This window comes from Sesamum indicum, linkage group LG4, assembly GCF_026168435.1.
Source record: "Sesamum indicum cultivar Baizhima isolate 11 linkage group LG4, ASM2616843v1, whole genome shotgun sequence".
Lineage (NCBI taxonomy): Eukaryota > Viridiplantae > Streptophyta > Magnoliopsida > Lamiales > Pedaliaceae > Sesamum > Sesamum indicum.
The window spans coordinates 12,884,567-12,908,489 of record NC_142660.1 but is presented as its reverse complement, the minus strand read 5'-3'; the positions used below and the strand labels follow the sequence as shown (position 1 = coordinate 12,908,489).

The 23,923-nt window shown below is 33.8% G+C and overlaps 5 protein-coding genes across 10 annotated transcripts; 2 read left to right on the top strand and 3 right to left on the bottom strand.

Moving 5' to 3' along the window:
• Positions 1–2,844: 2,844 nt before the first annotated feature.
• LOC105160488 (SNARE-like superfamily protein) lies at positions 2,845–7,605 on the bottom strand. Of its 5 annotated transcripts, none has more exons than XR_016065385.1 (6): positions 7,050–7,605; positions 6,110–6,270; positions 5,812–5,955; positions 5,655–5,722; positions 3,405–5,171; positions 2,845–3,317 (listed from the first exon to the last, which is right to left on the bottom strand). XR_016065385.1 is itself a non-coding variant. In XM_088880164.1 (5 exons), exons 1-5 carry the CDS (start codon positions 7,241–7,243, stop codon positions 3,309–3,311), a joined length of 576 nt encoding a protein of 191 aa, XP_088736290.1. In that variant the 5' UTR covers positions 7,244–7,603; the 3' UTR covers positions 2,845–3,308. The 5 variants fall into 5 exon arrangements, 2 of the variants coding, with proteins under 2 accessions (XP_088736290.1, XP_011076177.1); XR_016065386.1 differs by lacking the exon at positions 3,405–5,171 and having other exon boundaries at positions 2,845–3,165; positions 3,246–3,317; positions 7,050–7,603; XR_016065387.1 differs by having other exon boundaries at positions 3,405–5,139; positions 7,050–7,602.
• On the top strand, positions 3,042–4,999 carry LOC105160487 (transcription factor LAF1-like). Its single transcript, XM_020693584.2, has 3 exons — positions 3,042–3,177; positions 3,868–3,997; positions 4,396–4,999. Exons 1-3 carry the CDS (start codon positions 3,042–3,044, stop codon positions 4,997–4,999), a joined length of 870 nt encoding a protein of 289 aa, XP_020549243.1.
• Positions 7,606–9,303: 1,698 nt separating the features above from the next.
• On the top strand, positions 9,304–13,054 carry LOC105160486 (transcription factor MYB17). The gene is made up of 4 exons (XM_011077873.3): positions 9,304–9,433; positions 10,125–10,344; positions 11,592–11,721; positions 12,197–13,054. Exons 2-4 carry the CDS (start codon positions 10,164–10,166, stop codon positions 12,846–12,848), a joined length of 963 nt encoding a protein of 320 aa, XP_011076175.1. The 5' UTR covers positions 9,304–9,433; positions 10,125–10,163; the 3' UTR covers positions 12,849–13,054.
• A 179-nt stretch (positions 13,055–13,233) lies between these two features.
• LOC105160484 (remorin) lies at positions 13,234–15,863 on the bottom strand. 2 transcript variants are annotated; one of them, XM_020693374.2, is made up of 5 exons: positions 15,426–15,863; positions 14,462–14,509; positions 14,285–14,372; positions 13,741–13,822; positions 13,234–13,658 (listed from the first exon to the last, which is right to left on the bottom strand). In XM_020693374.2, the coding sequence occupies exons 1-5, from the start codon at positions 15,595–15,597 to the stop codon at positions 13,464–13,466; spliced, it is 585 nt and encodes a 194-aa protein (XP_020549033.1). In that variant the 5' UTR covers positions 15,598–15,863; the 3' UTR covers positions 13,234–13,463. The 2 variants fall into 2 exon arrangements, with proteins under 2 accessions (XP_020549033.1, XP_011076174.1); XM_011077872.3 differs by having other exon boundaries at positions 14,462–14,512; positions 15,426–15,856.
• Positions 15,864–19,070: 3,207 nt separating this feature from the next.
• On the bottom strand, positions 19,071–21,752 carry ACYB-2 (Cytochrome b561/ferric reductase transmembrane protein family). Its single transcript, XM_020693321.2, has 4 exons — positions 21,513–21,752; positions 20,084–20,132; positions 19,789–19,988; positions 19,071–19,603 (listed from the first exon to the last, which is right to left on the bottom strand). Exons 1-4 carry the CDS (start codon positions 21,654–21,656, stop codon positions 19,304–19,306), a joined length of 693 nt encoding a protein of 230 aa, XP_020548980.1. The 5' UTR covers positions 21,657–21,752; the 3' UTR covers positions 19,071–19,303.
• Between the last annotated feature and the right edge of the window lie 2,171 nt (positions 21,753–23,923).

Below are 23,923 nucleotides of genomic sequence, written 5' to 3'. Positions count from 1 at the left end.
AGCGTAGTTTCAAAAATTATTTAAAGAAAAATATAATTTAACATTTTAAAGGGTATCTAAATATAATTAATCCTTTTCTTGTGGTAAATAATAATGCCACGAATTAAACTAAAATGCGTCTCTTTATATTGACCAAAGGCAACTTAGGTGTAAATAATGTTCCTTAATTTAGAATTTTAGTTTTTAATCATGCTTTAAAAGTCTTAATTTAAACCAGTGGTTTTATTTAAAAAATCAATGGCGTGGCAAAACCCACGTCAGCTTCATCTCCTAAATCATATAGTAAAAAAAAATAATATAATCCCCCATGCTTATTACATATCTTAATAGCCTAATTTCATCACTCCTCTCTAATTTATTTTACCAACAATTGATTAATTATAATATCATTTTCCGAGGATTTTTTAGCAAAATTAATTATGATAAAATTGTACCAACACTGCCAACAAATTATAATATTTAATCATCCATCATTCTCATTGACCATTAATTAAAAAAAATAATTGTTTTTACAGTCTAATTAATATAATTAATTAATTATAATGCATGTCGTACGGGCGGGGGCAGACATAAAGCCGTGGACCAAATATTAATTATCTACTAAAGTTGCTACTAATTAATTATCTACTAAAGTTGCTACTCATAACTGCAGACGTGATTTAACTAATTACACTAGTAGCACTAATCAATGTGAAAAGCCATATGACGACTTAGATAAAGTCGTGTTAACTGCTAAAATTGTTGATTAAGTCGCGTTCTTACCTTCCGTTGTTGCAGCGTGGCAGCTTTTGATGTGATTTGTAAATGGAGAATATTGTAAGTAATGGCTTTCATTTTTATTAATAAAGTAAAAGTTTGGTGGGATTTCTGTATTTATTATTTAAGAAACCACATTCTAAGTCAATGAATTAATTATTTAAAATTAAGGAGGGAATAAGAGATAAATTTATTAAATAAGTCACTTGACTTTTTATTAAAATTCATAGGTTAAAATAGTCATCTTATATATAGATGTTTGTGTGACAGAAAGAGCAGTGATTGGAAAGATATTAATGTTTAAAGGATTCTCCTTTTTAATAATTTAAAATTGTGAAATAATGAAATCGTCTTCCTTTAAAATTTAGTATAATTATATGTAAATCCCTTACAATTTAAAAAATTACATTGAATATCCTTAACATTTATTTTTCACTAACAAATAGATTTATCTATTAGTCAAAATTCAATAAATTTGTTGATATTGGCAAAAGAATTGAATGAAAATTCATATTGACCATCAATTAACTTATTACAGGTCAAACAAATTTTTTTTTTTTTTTGATAAAACTACCCTTTACATCTTCGCGTGTTAATGTATATGAGGATGTATATTGTCATCCTTATAAGGGTGGTTTAGTTTGATCTATAATAAGTCAATCGAGTGTACGTAAATATAAATTTTCATTCGAATTCTTTTTTCTAATATCAGCAAATCCATTAAATTTTGACTATCAGGAGAATTTCTTTGTTAGATGAAAACAAACGTAAAAAAAAAAAACTAGACATAATTTTCTAAATCACATGGGATTTATGTGTAATCACATCAAATCTCTGAAAATGATAGTGTAATTATCCTAACCTTTTAAATGAGCTTAGCCATGTTACATGGCATTAGGGCAAAAGCAAACAAGAGGTCTTGAATTTTGAATTTTATTGCCATTCATTTATGAAAGAGACATTGTTCGCATATGAGAAAAACGTGTTCTGATACTATATATATTAAATAACCATCCGATTAAAAATTTGCAAAACATTATATCAATGCAATCCAAATAAAAAGTACACGAATCTTATTTTGTTTGTGTATTTTTAATATATATAAGCCTTATTTGCTTGAAAATGGACCCTAAAAGTTGTATATTTTATTTTTTTCAAATAAAAAATATGAATCGCGTGTTCAATATTTATTAATTGGTCGTTGAGAAATGTTTCAAGTGTAAAATGTGAGATTATAATCTAATTATTGTTATCATAAATCTAGTTATTGAAATTGATTCGTATTATATATTCTAAATCACGGAGAGCAAAAATTAAAGAAAAAAAAAGGGAAATTGATAGTAGAAAAGTTAGATAAACGTCAAATACAAATTGTGGCACGAGTAATATATTAAAGGAATTTTTGGATACGTTGAGATTTAAGTGATGGCAACTGCAACTGAATTTGATTTGTCAATTCTTTCTAGGACAAAGAAGAACATAAATCAAAGGGTTTAGGACATGCCACGAGGATATCTTTGTCCTAATTGCCAAACACTCCAACTGATTAAGAACTATAAACTTATAAGCACACGCTGCCCAGCCAATTAAATGTAATGACAGTTTCAACATGCTAATCATTTTATTCTTTGTTATATACCAAAGTAACTAACTGCTCCCTTACTTCTCACAATCATTCATAAACAATTGGCTTTTTATCAAATTCAAACTGTACCAATCAAAAACTTTAGTGGAATCAGAGTTAGACCAAAACTAAATCAATTATGTGTAAAAAATATTATTTATGCTCGATGCACGTAGTTTGTTAGATGATCATTGATTTTAAGGGGTTATTCGTAATTTTATTAAATAATTAGGGTGGTTGTAATTATGGTAAATTTATGAAGAATGCATTGTAATTTGCTCGAGTTTTAATGTAATTAATTTGATATAAAGAAACATGATTGGATTAAAATCTTTTCCTGGCAGACATAGCTACTGGTTCCTGTGAAGTAGGTTTAGGCCTGCAGGATGACAAAACACAAAGAATGTCCTTTTAGTTCTTGACACCATTTCTTTAAGCCCTTGTAATTGTTTAAGACAAAAAGATGAATAATGTCAAAACTTCACTATTTTTAGTCTAAATAAAAACATGTCCAACTAACCCTCCCTTTAAATTCCTCAGCCCATAGGCTGCAAACCTCATATCAAAGTCTACTTCCTGTCCAAATTCAACACACATTACACATTCATTTTTCATAGAATATTACCATAAAAAGACATTGTTGAGTTGAGCTTGTCTGAGAATGGGCTGCAAGCCGTTAGAGAAGACGAAGCAGAAGCACAAGAAGGGGTTGTGGTCTCCTGATGAGGACCAGAAGCTAAGAAACTACGTCCTCAAGCACGGTCACGGCTGCTGGAGCTCCGTTCCTGCCAATGCCGGTGAGTTGTATAAGGTTGTTAAAGATTGAAAGTATAGGATGAAATGAGAATGAAGAGTTAACATAAACCGTTCTTCGTGTTTCGGTCTCTCCTTCTGTCTATCCTATCATGATGATAGCCGTTGCCAAGCCTCATGAAACCTATCAAGAACATTAACAAAAGTTATACAGCAAAAAATACCCTATGTAATCCCTATGTTCGATCAAGCATCTGTCACAAGTTATAACCATTAGCAAAGATACAATTCAAACTTTTCAGCTGTACAGCTCAAGCATTATGTTTCGACCGTGGTCACCTCCACAAGAGCACTTGCTCCGACACAAGCCAACACCTCATAGGTAAGGTAGAAAATTATGTAGAATATGACTTTGAATGGGCATTGGTCTGGTGACAATAATACATGCAGCAAAATTATTCCTTAATCAACAAAGAGATAGTCTTCTGCTAATGATGATGCCTCTACATCATACGACTTTGTCATTGGCACGCTAGTTAGAATAAGGTTTTTGAACCAGTAGAATGGAAACTAGAAGTCAACAACAACATTATTTTATGTTAGAATCTGGTGCATTCTGAGTATACAGTTGTGATTATTACCTTTTATTATCTTGTCTATAGATTAGGAGGAAAAAAAAAACAACGTTGTAGTTGACTTCTTGAAGTCATCCTATCATTTTATTGCTTTGGCAGGTTTACAAAGGAATGGAAAGAGCTGCAGATTAAGGTGGATTAATTATCTAAGGCCAGGACTAAAACGAGGGGCATTTAGCTTAGAAGAGCAGGAGACAATTGTGACCCTTCATCAAATATTCGGCAACAAGTAAGAAACTCTTAAGTTTTTCTATGTAGCATAAGCGGTTTCCGGAGATGGTTTTGGACCTCTACATTGTTCCCAAACTGTTGTTCTTTAGAGATCTAGATGAATTCCAACATCGACTCACAACCCTTACTTACTCCTTTACCTGCTCTTGGTATTCTTGACAATCCTTGTGATGACTTTGAACAGATCAGTACAAGTAATAAAGAAGAAACATACAATGTTTCTACCATGCTTTTGTATTATGGTAGCACTTGAAATCATAAAATGAACTCATACTCCAACCTAGCCCTACTACATCTATTTGCCACATTCCATATCAGGGACATTTTACATATGGTTGTACCTATCCCTGTGATTGATCAGACAGATTTTCGCATATAACACTTGTTATCTCTCAGGTGGTCTCAGATAGCCCATCATTTGCCTGGAAGAACTGATAACGAGATCAAGAACTACTGGCATTCTTGTCTAAAGAAAAGAGTGTCAAAAATGGCGGAAACTGAAGGTGATCAGGGTGAATGCATGAGTGAACAAATCCAAGAACTAGAACTATCACCTTCTTCCCTTAAGTCGACTCCCCAAAATTCTGGCTTTGAATCATTGGAGAACATGGATGTTTGGCTAATGGACACAGATCAGTCCATGCAACAGAGAGACAACTCAAGAGGAGCTAAAAAATGCAATTTACCGAAAGTTCTTTTTGCCGAGTGGTTCTCTTCAGATCAGTTTCATGTCCAGAGTTTGAGGAATTCTGGCAATACAAGTGATGTGAAGTACTTTCTTGACAACAGCAATTCAAATTCTGAAGATTCTTTGGTTCATGGTCTACAGCTAAATGAAGGGGCCTTTGTCAATGAGATATACCAAAAATCCAACAGTATTTCTCTGGATGACATGGTCCAGTATTCAGGGTTCAAGTTTGAGGATCAGATCTCAGAAGGCGGTTTAGCTGATTATTTTCCAGGTGAATTCGATGTAACTTGTGACGACATGTACGTATGACGGATTTTAGTTGAGCTACTTCACGGAAGCATAGCTTCTAATTCGCACGAACAATAATCTTAGCATATGAAGACGCTTCCTGGGATACGTGTTCTTGTCAGCAATGTGAATGTCAAAGGTTCTTCTGTAATAAGCTACAACTGAAAAGATGTTGTCTGATGTGAGCTGTTTCCTACATCCAATTCAATTTTATTGTAACAGCACTAAGAAGACAAAAGAAACAAAAGTTACAGAAGAAGATATCAATATACATTCAATTTCAGGTAATAGAAATTACAGAAAGAAATTACATTGGAGAGCAACAGAAGCTCTGTAATAGTAAGATAACATGCCACTAGAGCTAAAACTTGCCTCGAAATCTTTAAGTACGAATATCCTCATACTCTTGTCCAGAGATCACAAACAGATACGAAACACATCCTAATAAGAATATGACCTACTAAAAGTATTAGAAACCAGGAAATAATAAGTCATCTTTAAGAAGGCTGGTCCATATGAGTATGGTTGTAACAGCTAGAACTAATCCTACCGGGATCCATTTCAGAGCGATAATCTGAGATAAATCATAAAAAAAAGAGCAAAAATAAGCAAGCCTCTCAGGTACTTAGCAGAATGACTCTGTTGTTAAAAGCCAAGAAGCACTAGAATTGCATACCTCGAGCCTTTTGGAACACCATATTGGTGAAGCATGTAGATGTGCTTCACTCATTCTCCGCAACATATCTGACCCAAAAAAAAGTTCCATGTCGTCTTGCGATTGAGATGATAAATCAAGAATGGAGTTTATATACCGAGAACTGATAAAACCATACCGAATCTTCGCCTTCTCTTAACAATCTGTGAAAAGCTTTCGGATAAGATATCTTCCTCTTGAGAACCATCAGAGTTTAACTTTGATAAGTTGGCCTGAGTCCTTGTATCAACATATTTGCTCCTAATATTTCCAATGATACCATCTGTGTTGGCACTCAATACGATATATTTCAAAGTCATTATTTCATATACATCCACATTTTCTTCTGAAGCAGACAAACTTCCCATCTCAAAGATCTCTCAGCAAATAAGCAATTCAAGTGTACTGCGTTATCTAACTATAATAACAGGAATTACCAAATTTCATAAAGCTATATGGTCTCATAATTCTCTCAGTGACTCTCACATCAAACTTCTTAAACTCCTTCTGCAGGTCTTGTAAATAATGGAAAACCAGCTTTCTTGGATACATTGAATCACAGACTGCCATGAAGCAAATTCCATGCTCAACCATATAACTGCAACCAGAAAAAAAAACAAAAAAAAAAAAGAAGTGAGCCAACAATAAGCTGTACCATCCTATATTGAGATGTAAATGCCCTGTAAGAAGTCCTATAATCTTAATTTAGCCTTGCAAAATGGTAAAATCAACAAAAGGCAAAAAAAAATTGGGACTTGCAAGATAATTAAACTTAGACCACTAGGCGTGGAACTTTTGGTGGTAAATCGCGGGCTCTTGCACGCGGACTAGATTGAGCGGGCCTTGGTTTAGCAAAGGAAATGAGGTATATTGCTGGATTGGACCATATATCCAGCAATATCCTGACTCACGGAGCAAAGTAAACGACGCCTAAATAGATGGAATAGGCCTCTGCACCCAAAGAACAATCACAAGCCAAAGGGCCTTTCTCCAAATTCATGCTAATTCTGGGCGAAATCCTAATGCAGCCTTTTTCTCATCAACCATTGCATGCAGTGCTTTAATATACTAGAAAGCTAGAACTGGGCTAAAAGCAGCGGAGATCGCTGCTTTAGTTGCATATTAATCTCAATTGTTATGATTTCTCAAATTACAAATTTTTTTATTATAAGTCATGACGTGACTTTTTTCATCGAAGAATCATGGGGCCTTTAGTCCAGCATTTGTTCGAACTAATAGCCGTCGTGACTTTTTCGTTAATTATATTTGAACTAACGGCTATCGTAATTTCTCCATTAATTATTGGAGATGATACATGGGACAAAAATGTGATTTTCCCTAAAAGAATTATAACAGGCCAACAAGAGAAAAGCATACTTGAAGCAGTGGTGATCCAAGAAAATGGTCATCTTGGAATAGGGCAAGGCTCCTCTTGAGATTTCTTTGAGCAAGAACTCTCCTTGTTCCTTGTAAGCAGGAACGCTGTCATCCTCTTCATTCACATACCTCGGACCTTGTGCCAACGGCAGCCCATCACTCACCCTCCCAACTATTGTAAGCTTCAACGGCATTTCTACTTCAAATACAGGGAATGAAAGAACAACAGTGAATCTCACTCCTCCCTCCCTTATCCAACAACTCTGTCACGATCAACTTGTGCTTTTTCTGCTCAACTAATACTTGAACATGAAAACGGCTTTTCTTGTCTGTACTTTCTTGTTAAAAGAGTGAACTTTTGTAGATGTTAGAGAGAGAAGGAAGGAAAGAGGAGAATTTATAGCGTTAGGACAAAAGGGCGAAGGTGGTAAGGAAGTGGAGGGAACTTGGTGACCAAGTTATTCCGTATTCGTTCTGTGTCTTGGTAGATGAGATGACCATACGCGGTACACCAAAGCAAAAGCTTCAAGGCCCTCAAAAACAAAGATTGTGAAAAGCAATAGGGAAAATAGGTTTATGATCCCCACTCTTTTTTGTTATAAACTTTCAAATCTCCCTTTTTATATAACAAAAATACTCAATAAATTTAAATTTCCTGTTTCGGTTCTTTCTTCCCTTGCAACTGAAAGTCCGAAAATTGGGCTGGGCTTAGAAAATACACAAAGCCTGGCCCATTATTGTATTCTCCTTGTTAATAGTTTTTGGTTGACATTTTGTAAACACAAGGCCCAAAAATGAGACAGTAAATAAATTGAATCAAATCGAATACATTATTATTCATATTTATTTAAATTATTATTAAATTTAAAAAATTATATTTCAACTTGAACACTACTGGTCGAAATCGAAATCAATCGACTCCCAATATAGATATCAGGTACCAAGTAAAAACTTTCAATTTTCACTTTTTTGGGGTAGTAAAAAAATATTAATTACACGTACTCTAAAACTCTTTATCACAAGGAGGAGGATATATCATATACGCATACTATAATAATTTAAAATTAGTAAATTATATGATTTGGGGGTTTAAAATTAAAAAAGTAGGGGGCAGAGTGATGATGATGATTTTGGAAGGAGGGAGGGACAGAACAAGTGAAGATTGATGCTTCCACATTTTCCCTACACCTTCCAAAATTACTTTCGCGTGGATGGTGTTTTCTGGGCCAATTTTGGGCGTGGGTTTGACGTGTAACCTACTCCATATGATAATTATATTTTCACCCCTCATTTATTATTTATTTATACAAATGATTCATATTTTTTTTATCTAATTATAATAATTATTTCTAGCAGTTAAAAAATAAGGATAGTTTGTGTAATAACATTGACGTTTTGAGGGATATACGTGTAATTTTTAAAAGATATGAATAGTTTGTGTACATGTTGGTGATGTTTTTGGATTGGTGTACGTGCAACTTTTCAAAATGAGTATTTTGTATGTATGTATTTGTCCTTAACAAAGTGGCTATATTATATTTAGGGATACATTTACACCCCTTATCATCTTTATCTTTTGTATAATTATGAAGATGGACATTAAAATGAAGAACGTATTTTAAATTTTTTAAATAACAAAGAAATATTCATAATTATGTGAAATTTTAGGAAAAATAATGGTAGTTTATCCTATTTTGTGTTTACAAATATTTGAGTGAGTTGATGTTGTGTAGTTTATTAAATTTTTCAAGATACAAATTTCTAAAACTTTAAAATTAGATATTTTTATCAAATTGAATTTCTAACTGCAATGATTAATATTTTGTGAATTTTGTCAGATAATTTAATAACTTATTTTCAGAAGAATAATAAACATGTTATGAATTTTAAAACAATTTATACTACACGATGCACATGTAATATTGAATAAATATTTTTGCGTATGTGATATATTATTTTCCTTAGTCGCTATGAAGAGCAACAAGAATATTACATATATGTAAGAAAAAGAAAATAATTTTTCATGCATTTACTATTAACAAAAATAGAAAAATATTACAATTAGATTTTTGAAAAAGTGCCAGTAGTAGAATAAATATAAGTTGAGGGGGTAAATTGCTATAAAGTGATTTTGGAGAAAGCATGGAGGTTGCATGGAAAACGAGCTGAGATTGTGGTAATATTATCATATTTGGGATGAATATTTAATTGATTTTTATGCGTCAGCAAAAATTCACAATCTTTTGTCATATGTACATAAAAAAGAAGAAGCCATGAAATCAGCTAAAACGGAATATCAAAACAACACATGAAAGGAAAACCTCAGTTACACAATTTCTTCACTCCTCTCTCTCTCTCTCTCTCTCACTACTCTTGATTCTCTGGTAAGCACCATCTCTCTCTCTATATATGTATATGTGTGTGTGTGTGTGTGTGTTTTATGTCTATACACACAAGCTACTATAACTTCTGCATGCATGTAACACACAGAACACACACTAGAAACAGGTAGTGATGGTGATAGTTGTGAATTCTTGGGGGGCTTCTTTTATTTTTTTTTTTTTGTTTTCTTGAATGAGTTTTGTGGGTTTTGGAGTTGTTATGTGGCGTGGAGGTGGTCAAAGATGGAAACTTTATCACTGTAATTATGTCAGGTTTCTTTCCTCCCAACTTTAAAGGTTTAAGATAAAATGTGTGTTGGAGCAGAGAGAAGTAAATAGTGGCAGTGGGGGAGAGTACAAAATAAATGCCTGGCTTTGCAGAGATGAAAGCAGATGAAAAAATGAGGGGTGGGCTTGGATGTCTGTGATAATGCCTTCCATTATTGTGAATCTCATCCCCATGCATTTATAGTCTTGAGATTCTTTTGCTTGCTCCTTTTCTCACCCAATTCTTCATCATATCATCTCTTTCTCTCTCTGCATATACATACACTCACAGGCACACCTCTCTGAAGAAACCTGAGTCTATATATTGATTTACTTTTTCCTTGTTCTTCTTCATTTCTATCCAACTTTTTGTTAAAGAAAGACAAGTTTTTTGCTTCCACATTTCTTGTAAATAGTGTGTCTCCAGGTGTTCTTGTGCAGTTCATATCTGAGTCTTGCTTGAAAAATGGTGAAAAAAAGAGATAACAAGGAGGAAAAGAAGAAGAAGAAGAAGAAGGGAAAAATGTCATGCTGTGAAAGAGAGGGAGTGAAAAGAGGGGTGTGGACTGCTGAAGAGGACAAGATTCTTGTTGACTTCATTACAGAGAATGGGCATGGGACTTGGCGAAATCTCCCTAAACTTGCAGGTTGTCTTTATTTTATGTTTATATTTTCTCCTCTTCCATATTGTTTTATCCAATTAATTTTCACCTAATGCTTTGATTCATACAATTAATGTTTTTTTGGCAGTTTTAGGCCTTATGATGCGATGGGTTCCTGTTTGTTGTAGCTGAGATCAATGGGTTCTTTATGCTTGCAGAAAGATATCAATTCTTTTGAGCTAAACCTTAAAAAGTATAATACAGTATGAGTCAGTGATATGTAATATACGTTGGTATATAATAAAGTACCAGTAGGTGAAGATACCAGTTGGCTGACCTCATTTGATGAACTTGAAATTTAATTTAAAGACATATACTAGTAGTTCATCAGTTGATTCTTCTGTGTTTTATGGCATTTCTTTGATGTGGTAAGAGATGTTGATTTCTATAACTATTCAAGTGCGCTTTCCCTTTTACTTTTTTTCCGTTTCTTGGGATGAATAATTCAAGTGCCTTAAATACAACCAACGCTTGCTAAAAAGTGGAGATGGGAATGAAAATTGATACATATTGCTGCTAATGTGCTAGGGGTTGGTCGGGTTATTGTGTCAGGTGGCTTAAGCAGAGTTCGTTGTGTCTGTTCCTGTCGCACGAACTAAGTTCATTTCTAAGGAGCAAAAGGTTTAAAATATATTCAAGCTTTTAGGTACTGCTACTTGATATATTCCAAGTCATTGCAATAGATAGAGCAAGAAGCATTAGGAGTTTATTGCTACTTGATCTTCTTGTAGTTTTAGTAGTATGCATCGATTATGCTCATATCAACATATTGAACATCAGCATTTGATTCTTGTCTACTTTTTATCCGTCTTCACGACTGTATGTTCCTCAACTAATAAATCAATGTCAGCTATTTTAGTTGTTCTGGCTTTCTGTGTAGATTGAGATAAGAAACATGTATAAACAACACATCAATTCAGTCCTGAAATAAGGTTCAACCTCAAGAAATGAGAGCTCCTCGGGTTTTGTTTTTGCTTTCTTCTCTGCTTCTCTTTGCCGTCTTCAATAGACTGAATTTCCATTCTTGATGCATTGTATTTCAAGGATGGCATCATAGTATAGGCATGCCTAAGAAGTAAGTTGGTCTTTCCAAGTCTTACCAGAGATTTTATGTTCTTTGATTACTTTGCCTATGAGGGAAGCACTATTAGATCCTAGAAATGAAGACATGGTTCCTGATTTTCTGTTTGTTAGGGAACTAAGAGGGACCTTTGTATGTGTGAAAATTACAGGTCTGCTTCGGTGTGGAAAGAGCTGTCGGCTTCGCTGGACAAACTATCTTCGACCCAACATTAAACGTGGTCCCTTTAGTACTGAGGAAGAGAATACTATTATTCATCTGCATGGGACGCTTGGTAACAAGTAATTAATTGCTTCTGTCACCTCCTTTTCTTGTACTCTTATATCAAAATAAAATGAATTGTACTGAAGAATCCTTATATTCTCTTGCCCCCCTCCTTTGGATCTAATCTTCTAGAACATTTCATCTTCAAACTTGAGAATTTACTGCTTATAACCATATGATCGCTTTACAGCGTATCATTTATGATGAATCATAATGGTCATGAGCTTACTGATAATCAGTTCGTGAACATGTATGCTGCATTTTTTCGTGGTTTTCCTAAATTTGTAGAAGATTCATTATATTATTGATATAGATCAAGTGCAAGTAAAAATAGGCATGCATTTTAGGTATCTCTTCAAAAAGAATATCGATAGGTTGATACCTTGACCACCCCTGTTCTATCCTTCTTTATGTTTTCAATTATCAGGCATTAGTTGCTTAAATAGCTGCAGCTGCAGTGCTTTTCTCATCAACATACTTCTATTTCTTCAGATGGGCTGCCATAGCCTCCCACTTGCCAGGAAGAACAGATAACGATATCAAGAATTTCTGGAACTCACATCTGAGGAAGCGCGTCAGCAACAAAGCCCTTGACCAGCCACCTTCCTCTTCAAAGTCAGTTGATATCAAATCTGACACTCCTTCAACTCGACACATGGTTCAGTGGGAGAGTGTCAGAGTCGAGGCTGAGTCCCGTCTGTCAAATAAACCATTGCCTCTCAGAACACCATCAGGCAGCAAACTAGGGGGTGATTACTTCCTACGGCTGTGGAACTCTCAAGTTGGTGAATCATTTCGAAACATCAATGAGATCACAAATGAATGTGAAGGAGCTGCATCCCACAGTCCAACATCACAAACGTCGTCTCTAACAAAAGCTGAGTCTGGCTCAAGATCCACAACCATAATGGGACCCTTCAAGACCACTAGCACGCCTGAAATGGCTGGTCAGAAAGTGGAAATCTGGAACTGCAAGAGGGAATCAGAAGAAGTGACAGCTTATTCAGAGTCCTCAAAGTCATATGAGATGGATGATTCATCAGATGCAATGATGAAGCTATTACTAGATTTCCCTGAGGGTGGAAACGACATGGGATTTCTCCAAGGGCCCGATGATGATGCCTCTGCTTACATCCAAGATTAGCTGCACTGACATGCTAAGCCTGAATCAGAACTCAAAAGTGCTAAGGAAGAGGATTATGCATTTGGAAACTTTGCATTCTCTTCAACATATATAGTTTAAAAGCTGTCAATTTAGTAGTTTGTGCAGTAGGGAAACAAAGTTGCTGCTCTCAGGAGGAGCATTTTGAACATGGAATGGAGCTTGATAATCTGGTTTATTTATCAGAATGCTCTTTTCTCTCTGTGTATTATAAAATTCCTTGGATTTGTGTCCATATATATTCATGTATGTTTTAGGGTTCCTCTGATGGTGCATCTGCCGAAATTGGGGTCAACAATAACATGCTATAAAACAAAACATTGGTGCTCAAATCAGGATTCTTTCAGCCTCCAAATGAAGATAATGATACCAAAATAACAAAATTTCTTGCAAACTTGAATCTTTGTTTTCACAAATAGAGGAGCTAGTATTCTCCAGACCATATCTATAAACAAATACATATCACTATTCACACATAACAATGAACAACAAACATAATTCTACTCCAAATCAACACACGGTGTATCTGAAAGATAAACAGATATTCAAATGCAAAATGTACAAATGCAACTTCAGTTTTCAAATTTAATGTCAGCTTCAGAAACAGCCGAGCAGCTTTTTTGGAGCAGTTCCAGTGGCACGATATTTTGCTGCTATTTCCTCAGCTTTGAGAAGATCTTCCCCACGTTTGGCTTCAATTATCGCTCGTTTTTCTTCTGCTGCCTTGTGGATGAGAGCAACTCTGTTCTTCATTGTCTCTATATATTTTGCTTTCTTTTTCTCCAGTTGCTCCTACAGACCAAGTGTAAATAGAGTGCTAAGCAAAAAACGCTAGATATCATTCTAACAGTTTATTCAGAATAGGACTTGTTACCTCAATTTTCTTAAGCTCAGCCTCTAGACTCGCTTTCTTGCTGTTCTCCCAAGCTGCGATAGCAGATACTTTCATCTGAGCCCTATAGATTATTTAGAAAGCATGAACTACATCAATATCCTCCCAAAAGCAAGCAGCCAATTCAGCTTCATTTCAGATTCTTATTATATAGCAACACTTCAAATATCAAATCTTCTTGAAAATGCCCATAGTCCATATGTTTCCAGATAGTGTATCTTAATCTAAAATCAAACATACTAGTAATTATTTGCAGCTCTTTAAATTGTTTAAGAGTTTCGGAACTAGCAGATGTTAATGTAAGATGAATTTTGTTAGAATAAGTTGAAAGGTAGAGTCTCTTGTAATCAATTCCAAAACACTTCCCAACCTGAGTTTTCACCTTAAACTTACAAAAGAATTAGTTCTTCATGCATTCATATGGAACATAATTATATGTGTTTGTTAATTTCAATAAAGTAAATTCCTGAAAGCCATGGACATAATGTGATAGACAAAGCACACAACACATACAAGAAGCACTTACTTGTTTTCAGCTTTTGACTTCTCACTTTCTTCCCATGCTTTAATCAAAGACAACCTCTTCTCTGTAGCTACCCGAGCAAGCACAGCATCTGGGACAACATTAAAGGAATTAAATATGTTTAATTTCATTAACATATGGACAATACCGCAAAATAAATGGAATATGAACACTAAGTACCTCTGTTTATAGAGCCCTCAGGTTTCTTCTCCTCAGCAGCTTCTGGTTCTTCTGCAATAAACACAGAAAACCTTAGAAGTTAAGAGGAAACAGCTATACTTCATTAACTGCAACTGAACTCGATACTGTGCAGAGATTAATAAACCTCAGAGTAACAGAACTGCAAAGCAGTTTGAAATTGAATGAACAATGATTTCATGTTAAAGGAGTTTGCTTTCCTATAAAACATTTTGTTCCACTCTTTTGTTGTTTTAGGAAGTAAGAATCAAACGAGTTACATTAAAATGATTTGTCTGAAGGCATAATGAAAATAAATCTGAAATCCAGAAAAGCCAAATGACAAGAAAGTTAAAAATTATTCACCGACAGTAGCAAATATATTTCCCAGTAAAAGGCAAAAGACTAGACTCCTAACTTTTCCTTTATGCAAATACTAACAAATACAAGAATCTCCACCCCTGCAACTCTTATCCATACCAAATAGATGATACCAAAGAGAAAACTTACACCAAAACGACCTCAATTAAATAATTTTCACCTTCCCACCCGAGCAATGAAATATTTATCCTGTACTGCAAGATTTTTCTTAGAAATTCTCAAGTCCTGATTTCCACCCGAATTTTCAAGAAATGTATGAAGAATAGCTCTAACCAACTTAAACAAGCAGCAGTAAAGATCTTGAATTCTCAATTCAAGAAAACAATTTTCTGCCAACCATAAAAACAACCCACCTTTCCTATGCATAGATAGAGCTCAAAAACTTGTAGAAAATCAACCATCAGAGCATAGATTTCAACCTATACATACATATTCAGATATTGATACTAAGTTTTCTGCTCAAAAAAAGATTTTCCACACAAGGAGGAAAAGGGGCCACCTTATACATATGTAGACCCATCTGAAACCTAAGCAACTAATTATCAACACATAAGCAGACAAGAAAAAAGTGTTGAGAGTAAATTACTTTCAACCACGGCAAGAGCTTTGCACTCCTCAGCTTTCTCTTCAGTAGGAGGCAGCGGAATGACGGCTTTCTCCTCAGCCACGTCCTTAGGAGTTTCAACCGGCTCCTCCACCGCAGGAGGAGCCTCGGGAGAAGGCTCCGGCTCGGCCTTCTTGGCTTCCTCCTCCGCCATCACTTCAGAAAACTTAGCTATATTTGGTTTAGAAGGAAAGAACTAGAAGAAGGAAATGGGCAATACGAATAGTAGAAGAATATATATAGATGGAGAGAGAGAGAGAGATTGATCGAGTGGGTGTGGTGTGGTGTGGTGTGCGAGAGAGAAGGAGAGAGAAGAAAGATATTTGGAGTTGGTTGGAGGAAGGTAAGTGTCGCTCGGAATTGAACAGAGAAGTGGGAGCTGGAGATGATTGGTACAGACTACAGAGGATGGCGGATGGGTTTGGCGTATCTGTGAGTTGGCACAATGCACCACGCCCACTGATTTTATACACAATTCTGATAAGGAATAAACAATGCACCAAAGGACAATTTTGGTAATAACACATAGTACGAGATATTATCATATGCTGCAGGGTTAAAACGGGTGTTGGAGGACCAATAGCTCATAGTCAACACTCAAGAATAATACAAAATAATCTTATAATACAACAATATAGTGGAACCTAAGCGTACAAGCTGCCGAAGCAGGGGGAGGAAGTTGTGAGAAACAGGGGACCCCATCCCCAGCAATTAGAGAGTGGTCCCAAGTGTGGTGGTACTTTTAACTGAATAGCACCGTTTGAAGTTGCTTTTCCTTTTTATCTTTTAAAAGCCGAATTTCACTGTTCCCTGTTTGGCCAACTCTTCATAATCTCCTCTCACAAGAGTTTGTTGTTTGATTAAACAAAAATTTGGGTTTACAAAGAGCAGTGATGATTGAATTTCAACAAAAATTTAATTAAAAATTAAGCTTAGGTGAGAGATATTTAAGCTCTAAGAAAAGCTATCGCAACACGGACTCAACACGGGGCTAACTCACCACATTAAAGAATATATATATATATATATGAATTATTGTGACACGTCATTACCGTATGTATATAATATATAATATTTTATAATTTAAAATATATTATAAATATAAGCAAAAATATATAAATCAATACATATGTTAATAAAAAAAAGAAAAAAATAATAATTTATCAATTAATGTAAATTTTGAAAAATTGAATAAATTAGTTATTTTATTATAAAGTGTATTTTTGACTTTATAAAAAATTGATGTATTGGTGTCATTGACCGTCATTTGTGAGCGTGGAGAGATTTTTTTTTTATATTAGTATAAATATAAACAATATATATAAATCAATTAAAAAAAAGAAAATCAAGAAATATAAGATGATATTTTAATGGTTTGATGACAAAAAATAGATTCTTGAAGGAATCCCCCCACAAGTGGCAATCATGGCCATATATGACACCCACATTGCCCTCTCCAACCACATAAAATAAAGTAAAAGTTAAATTACTTAGATACCCTTAATATTATTAGGTTGGATTATATACATATATACACACATTATTATCTAGAAAGTTACATATTCAAACCAGTTTTAGTGTATAAGATTGCATTTATACTCTGAATATAAAATTTGAACGAGTTTTAGTGTGTTTTTTTGTTACTAATATCTGTAGATAAATTACAATACAGCAATTCATCAAGATACACTGAGCAATAAATATGACTAACAATGATAAATAAATTATAATAATTCATATAAAATGAGAAGAACAGCCAAACGTCTAATAAAATTCGAACCCATAATTTTAAATTTATTTATACGATTTCAGCTTTAATCTTAACCACTAAACTAATACATTATGGATGGATGGTGGTATAATTGATGGTAAGGGTACTTGAATGTCAAATAGTGGGGTTGTTTAAATAATTTGTTGGGTAATAGGACCCTCTAAATTAATGATGTAGTGTATCAATTAGTGTACTCTATACTTCACACTTCCAAAAGATAGAAAGAAAAGATCAAAAAATGGAAGGAGAAAAAAGGTGTGGGGTTCTGATTTGAGGAAAGAAAAGGAAAAACAAAGAAGAAGAAAGGGTATTCATCCTTTATTTGAATCCAGAAGTGTTAGCACATTCTACACTATTGTGTAATTTTTAAAAATTATTATTTATTTTTTATATAATAAAAAATATGTAAAATATGTATATGTAACAAAAGACCATTATGGTTGAAAAATTTAAAAATAATTGATTAATTTAAAAAAAAATAAAAATAAATGATAAATCACAAATTAGAGAGAATACTAAAATGGTGTTCTCTCGTAATAATAAAGTATAAGTAATGAGAAGCTTTAGTGAAAGTGGATTCGGCGTGCATATGTATATAGATTTTTCTGTCTGGACAGTTAGATGATTGATATATATTTTATTATTTATCAGATAAGAGTATTCGATGTAGCATGAATTTAATTGGTTTTCCAAAATAATAATAATAATAATAATCAAATAAGTTTGTGTGGGGCCCGGGGACCATTGATGAACAACTTGATCCTCAAGGTCACCATGTGGTCATAGATGCATCGATGGAGATGCCTCGGCTCAACCCCTATTGCTCCAATCCACCGATGAGCTGTATATCTCTATATTTTTATTGGGAATTTATAGTTCACATCACCTTTTATTGAATTCGAATTAATTATATAATAATTGTAGTATACTTGTTGTGTAATTGATATATATTTAAAAAAAAAAATGATCAGTTGTATTTATTCTGTATTGATTTAATTCGACTGAACTTGAATTAAGAAAGAATTTCTACTTCTTATTTTCTTTTATGCTCTCTTTTTTTTTTTTTTTGGGTCCTTTCTTGAATCCTCCTTGGGGCGAGCCAGATCACATTTTTAGATAGTGGGTTTAGCCCAATTGGGAATTAAATTAATTTGTGTTTGGAAGAAGGTGATTAGGAGTTAATTTACGATTTAGTGCAATGGGTATGTGATTAAAATTTTGAATTTTAATGAAGTAATAGTAATATGAGCATTAACATAATCTCTAATCTTGGAGCACAGTAACTAAGGAGTAAATGCTGTAAATGAGGGTGAAACAATTGAGTTTCTTGAGAAGGCTGCAAGGGGGCCTGAAAAGACTGCCTTTGTGGGTCTGCAGCTCCACTTGAAAGGTTTGGTTAAAGGGGACAAACAGCACAAGGATATGTCTATATCTTCAATCGCATGCGGTTTCCAACTATATGAATTCTGGCCCAAAGTAATATTAGCAACATTGCAAATAAGGATAATTTCACCCTTCTTTGTTGAGATATGGTTTAATTATCTATAAAATTTTCTATGATTTGAAAAATTATATTTAACACCTTTAAATTTTACTCTCTGATAAATAAGTCCATTCTGTTATTCAAAATTCATCGAATTTGTTATTATTAACAAAAAAATATATTACTCCCTAATGACTTATTTCTGACTTATTGCGGATTAAATAAATCATTTTATAATCAAATTATCTTCAAATATCTTCATGCTATTAAAGTATGTGTGGAAGTATATCTTCTCCTTTATAAGGATATTTTAGTTTGGAAAAAATTATTTGACCTACAATAAGTTAGTAATCAGACAATCGAGAATAAAGTGTTGGACAAAGGACAAAGTCATGGTTGAAGTATATGATATATACAGTAATAACATATGCACCTCGCTCCTTTATCATGAATTAACAATTCCAATATAGGTAAATTTATGAACACACACATAGCAGATATCTACTTCATGGAGCTCTAACTGATCCATCCAACCTGAATAGGATAAAGGAAAGTGGAAAGTAGCTTAGACCTAAAACAAGAGAACTGTAGTAGACACCAGCACCGTTATATAGCTGAGTAACTATATTCATCTTCTGGAGGGGCCTGAGAGAGAATAGTTAGGATGACAAAGGTCCCGAATAAGATTGTGATTATGGCAGTGAAATTGACGAGGAATGCCTCTGAGCCGTATTTTGCAAGGCCGGAGTTTTCAAGGAATGTTAGCTTTTCAAGGTATCCCAGTGTAGCTGTGCCAACAGCTAAGACATACACAAAGATACCGAAGAGCACATGCCATGGGAGTGACTCGCTTCTAATTGCTGTTGTTCCTCCAGGAAAGAAGAAAACCAGGAAACCGTAAATCCACTGCAGATTATAAGAAATAACATGAGAAGAGGATTGATGATGGAGGAACATTGGAAAGTGTCTAACTAAAAGTTGATTGGTTTTTCCCATGCTTGGATAGAGCTGTGTAAATCTCAAGCCAGTCATGTGAGCTGAATGAAAGTAGTACCAAATTCAAAGTGAAAATTAATGCATTGAAGCATCACCTGAATGCCATAGAGAACGATAACACCAATACCAAGCCAAGAGTGTAAACTGTATAAATTGGCAATATTGCTTTCATTATGAAATTTGAATGCCATGTATATCCCAATTATGCCGAGTATAAGAGCAGTAGCGTGCAACACAAGATGTATGAGTTTCTTCTCTGGCTTCTTTAGCGGCAGGCATTTGTAACTCATGATGGCTGCAAATTAGAAAGAAATAAAGAATAGATTAAAGAATTCATTGTACACATACAGGTAAAACTACATGTACTTCCCAAGATCAGAGATTAATTACCTTCACCTCCAATTATGATTAACCCTATAAGCATCAGGACAGGATGAAGCTGGCCATAGGGAAACGAATTATGAGATTCACAAATAAGAATTATCTTAGTTTCATCAAGTAAGGAACAGGAAATTCATCAGAAGTTCATCTCCCGTGACTTCAATTGAAATAGTCTACTTTTACCTACATTCAGGTGAGTTCACAAATGGGCCTCGATTCACGTTTGTTTTCCGGAATTATTACTCAACCATACTCCTAGTACTAAATTGTCGTGAAAAAGTGCAAGAAGCTTCCATTAGTAAAGAACAATAAAATTTGTAATCGCTTTAAAGTTGTCTTTATTTGCAAATAAACATTTAGGTGTACCATACTCAATCATCAAACTTCAAAGCAGCTTTGACCACCTAATGAACAAGCTCTGAATGACATTTCTGACACTTGAAATGACAAGCGCTTAAGGACATTATCTTTGGTCTAAAACACAACGAAGCATGTAAATATTAGGCATCACTACTGGTGCTGTGTGAAAGACAACCGGGTCAAGGAAACAACCACGAAACCATTTAGGTCCCAAACTGGCGTGTATGATCATATAGGTCCCCCATTGCAGTTTCTACTTTTCAACCTAATTTGTCAAGCACAATATTGCATTCCTATGATTAAGATAAAATGTGCTCCAATAGACACCATCTGCATCACCTAACTAACTATCACCGGCTGACAAAAAGAACAGGCTTCAACCAAGAAAGTTAGCCCCCAACTATCACATGAAGGAAAAAAGGCAATGAAAAATTGAAGGATTAATCAATTAGAAAAGCCAACTTAGTTTCTTCTATTAAAAACAGGAAAGGAAGGAGCAGTAAAAATTTAGCCCTATTGCAACATCTTAAGACAAAATGATATATATCCCAATCGAGTTGCAACACATTATTGCTTGTGTCCATTCCATATCAATGCAGTGGGCCACTTCAAGATTTATAGTCTAAACTGTACTCAACACCACTCAGAGGCATCAGCAGAAAAAAAGCAGCATAAGTTTTTCTTGACTTCAAAACCTAGACATTAATTACTTCAATATTCCCTGTAAAACCATCTCCAGGATAACCGGACTCTTACTATTTTAGGCAACAATTCTTAGCAAGTAGCAAATATATGAATACCTACAGCAAACTCATATCTATATAACCATCCTCCAGTACAGTCAATAACTATAATCAACAAAATACTTCACAACTGATGCAAAGAACAACAACAAAAAGTCCCAATAATGAATAACATAAGAATCCAACCATCAGCACTCTAAGAACCGAAACCCCACCAATTTCAATCCTCATCCCTCACTAAACTCACGAAAACACAAACGGAAGCAGAACCAAGAGAGGTAAAAGATCAAGAAAAGAAAAAAAAGAAAAAAGAAAGAGAGAGAGAATTTCCTTACATTGAAAATGAGATTCTTGTTGGTAGCTTCCCACGCCAAACCACCTCTGAAGCTAATGCACCAAATCAACACCAAAATCGCTCCTACAACCCCCAGAAAATGGGCAACAAAAGAAATGGGCAAAGCCTTCACCCCTATCGCCATCTTTCTTCCACACCTTTCTGGGTTTTTCAGTTTTCACTCAGACTAGATAACTAATCGATCCACAAAGTTCCAGTCTTTCTTAATGATAATCTCCTCTTGTCATATTATTCATACTTGCTAGTAGTTGACGCCATCTGGGCCGTCAGATTACGATATCCTGCATCGCAGTTTTGGAAAGTGGACACGTGTTGACGAGAGATAGGGTTATCCGTATCCCACGTGTTCCAGCCACCATTGACACTCGTGTCCGTTTGTGTACCCTGTTATAGCTCTCTGCTGGTTGGTGGGCTTGTGCTCTGTTCATCATTTTCTTTACTATCAATCACCAAATTTCAAGTTCTAACTACCACAATAGGGATCGTAATTTGAATCCCACCTTCCACACACTCTTAACTATTTTTTTAAATAAAAATACATTAATAATTTTAAATTAATAATATATTATTATTATAATTTTTGACATGTTATATGTTAATATTTTTAAATTAATCAATAAATAAAAAATAATATATTATTACAAGAAATAAATTAAATACTTATATTCGTACATCACAAGGTAAGAAATCTTAAACTACATTTGGATTTAGATTTTAAAGAATAATTATAAATAATTTAATATCAAAATAATTTCAAACAATTAATATTTAACAGAAATTCAAAAAGTTATTAGTAAAACTTTTTAATTCATAATTTGAAATTTATTGATCCAAATAAACCTTACATTAATTTGGGAATAGGTGTCGGAAAAAATATTAACGGCCGAAAAAAGGATAAATGATTTAACAAGGACATGTATGATGGGATATGAGGAGTGGTATTCTGCTAGCAATGCATCTGGACCAGAAACAATAGAGAAGATAAATATGTGTGAGAACTTATAATTGGAGATGAGAGTGAAGAATAGACTGGAGAGAAGCTTGGGTAATCCATGACGTCAGATCTCTTTCTGTGGGCCCCACACTGTCCGCAACAAATACAAGAAATGCTTACAATAACTTTCACTTTTATGGTAAAAATAAATTATAAGAAAATTATAAGATAAATAATAGTAAAAGTTGTTAGTTTTTTTTTTTTAAAATAAAAGTTAAAAATGAAACAAAAAATAAATATTGAACATGGAGTGCTTGGAAGGACAATTTGATATTTATAAATTTATCAATAAATTACATAAACTGGTAGAGATTTGTGAGGGTTATTTTATACTTTTTGGGTTAAATTAATTTAATTATAAAAAAATATATAATAAAATTATTTTTTCCAATTTATTTTTAATAATAAGTGAATAATATTTATTTTAAAAATTCACAAACACTCCAAAACCTTGGACCATAGGCCCATTTTGAGGCCTTGTGGCCATCACAGTCTCTCAATAAATATAAAAAATTCTTATTCTCATATATTTATCGTATGATTAATGTACAGTTTAAAAAATACGACTAACCACATTATAAGCATATTATGTTTGTTTTATATTGATTTGATTCGATTAAACTTATTTTGAGTACCATGATGTCCAGAGTTACGTCGAATATATATATATATATATATATATATATTTGATTATATAAAACATGAGATGATTATTAGTTTGGCATTACATTAATGCGGTCTTCAAGAAATACAGTTTTATGATGCTTTAATGTAGAAATTCCATTTTTAATCAACATTGAAAATTTTAAAATTGGATTATGGTACACAAGTAAACGTGTACTTAAAAAAACAAAACTTTTGATCTTTTGCAATTAATAAACTGAAGTCCTAAGCATGAAAACCGGGCCATTCTATGCAACCACTAAGGAACAGTTTAATAAGACGGGCAGGATAAAGAATACATACTTTTGCAATCACATTTTAATATCTTAGTTAAATGCAAACAAAATACCTTTGATGATGAATAATAATTATTACCTCCTATATCATTATTTTGTAAATTAGAACAAAATTACTGATATAAACCTAAAAGTTTTGTTTAAATCTTTCTCCTAGTCTCCTTTCTTTTTTCATTTATTTGATTTTTTATCTTATCATTTTCACTTTTATTTAATTAAGTTTTGTAACAAATCTTCTTATCAAATGCTCTTGCGGTGCTTTACCACCTACCGTAAATCAAAATGGGTATTCCTTCTATGGGATGCATGGCGTTCTTCTTCCTCTATAAAATAACTATGACGACAAAAGAAAAAGAAAAAAGATGTACAGTCTTCTTACTGCTTGGGCAGAGAGTCAACTATTGGGTGTCACTTGATTATAATACCGCACCCACGCTC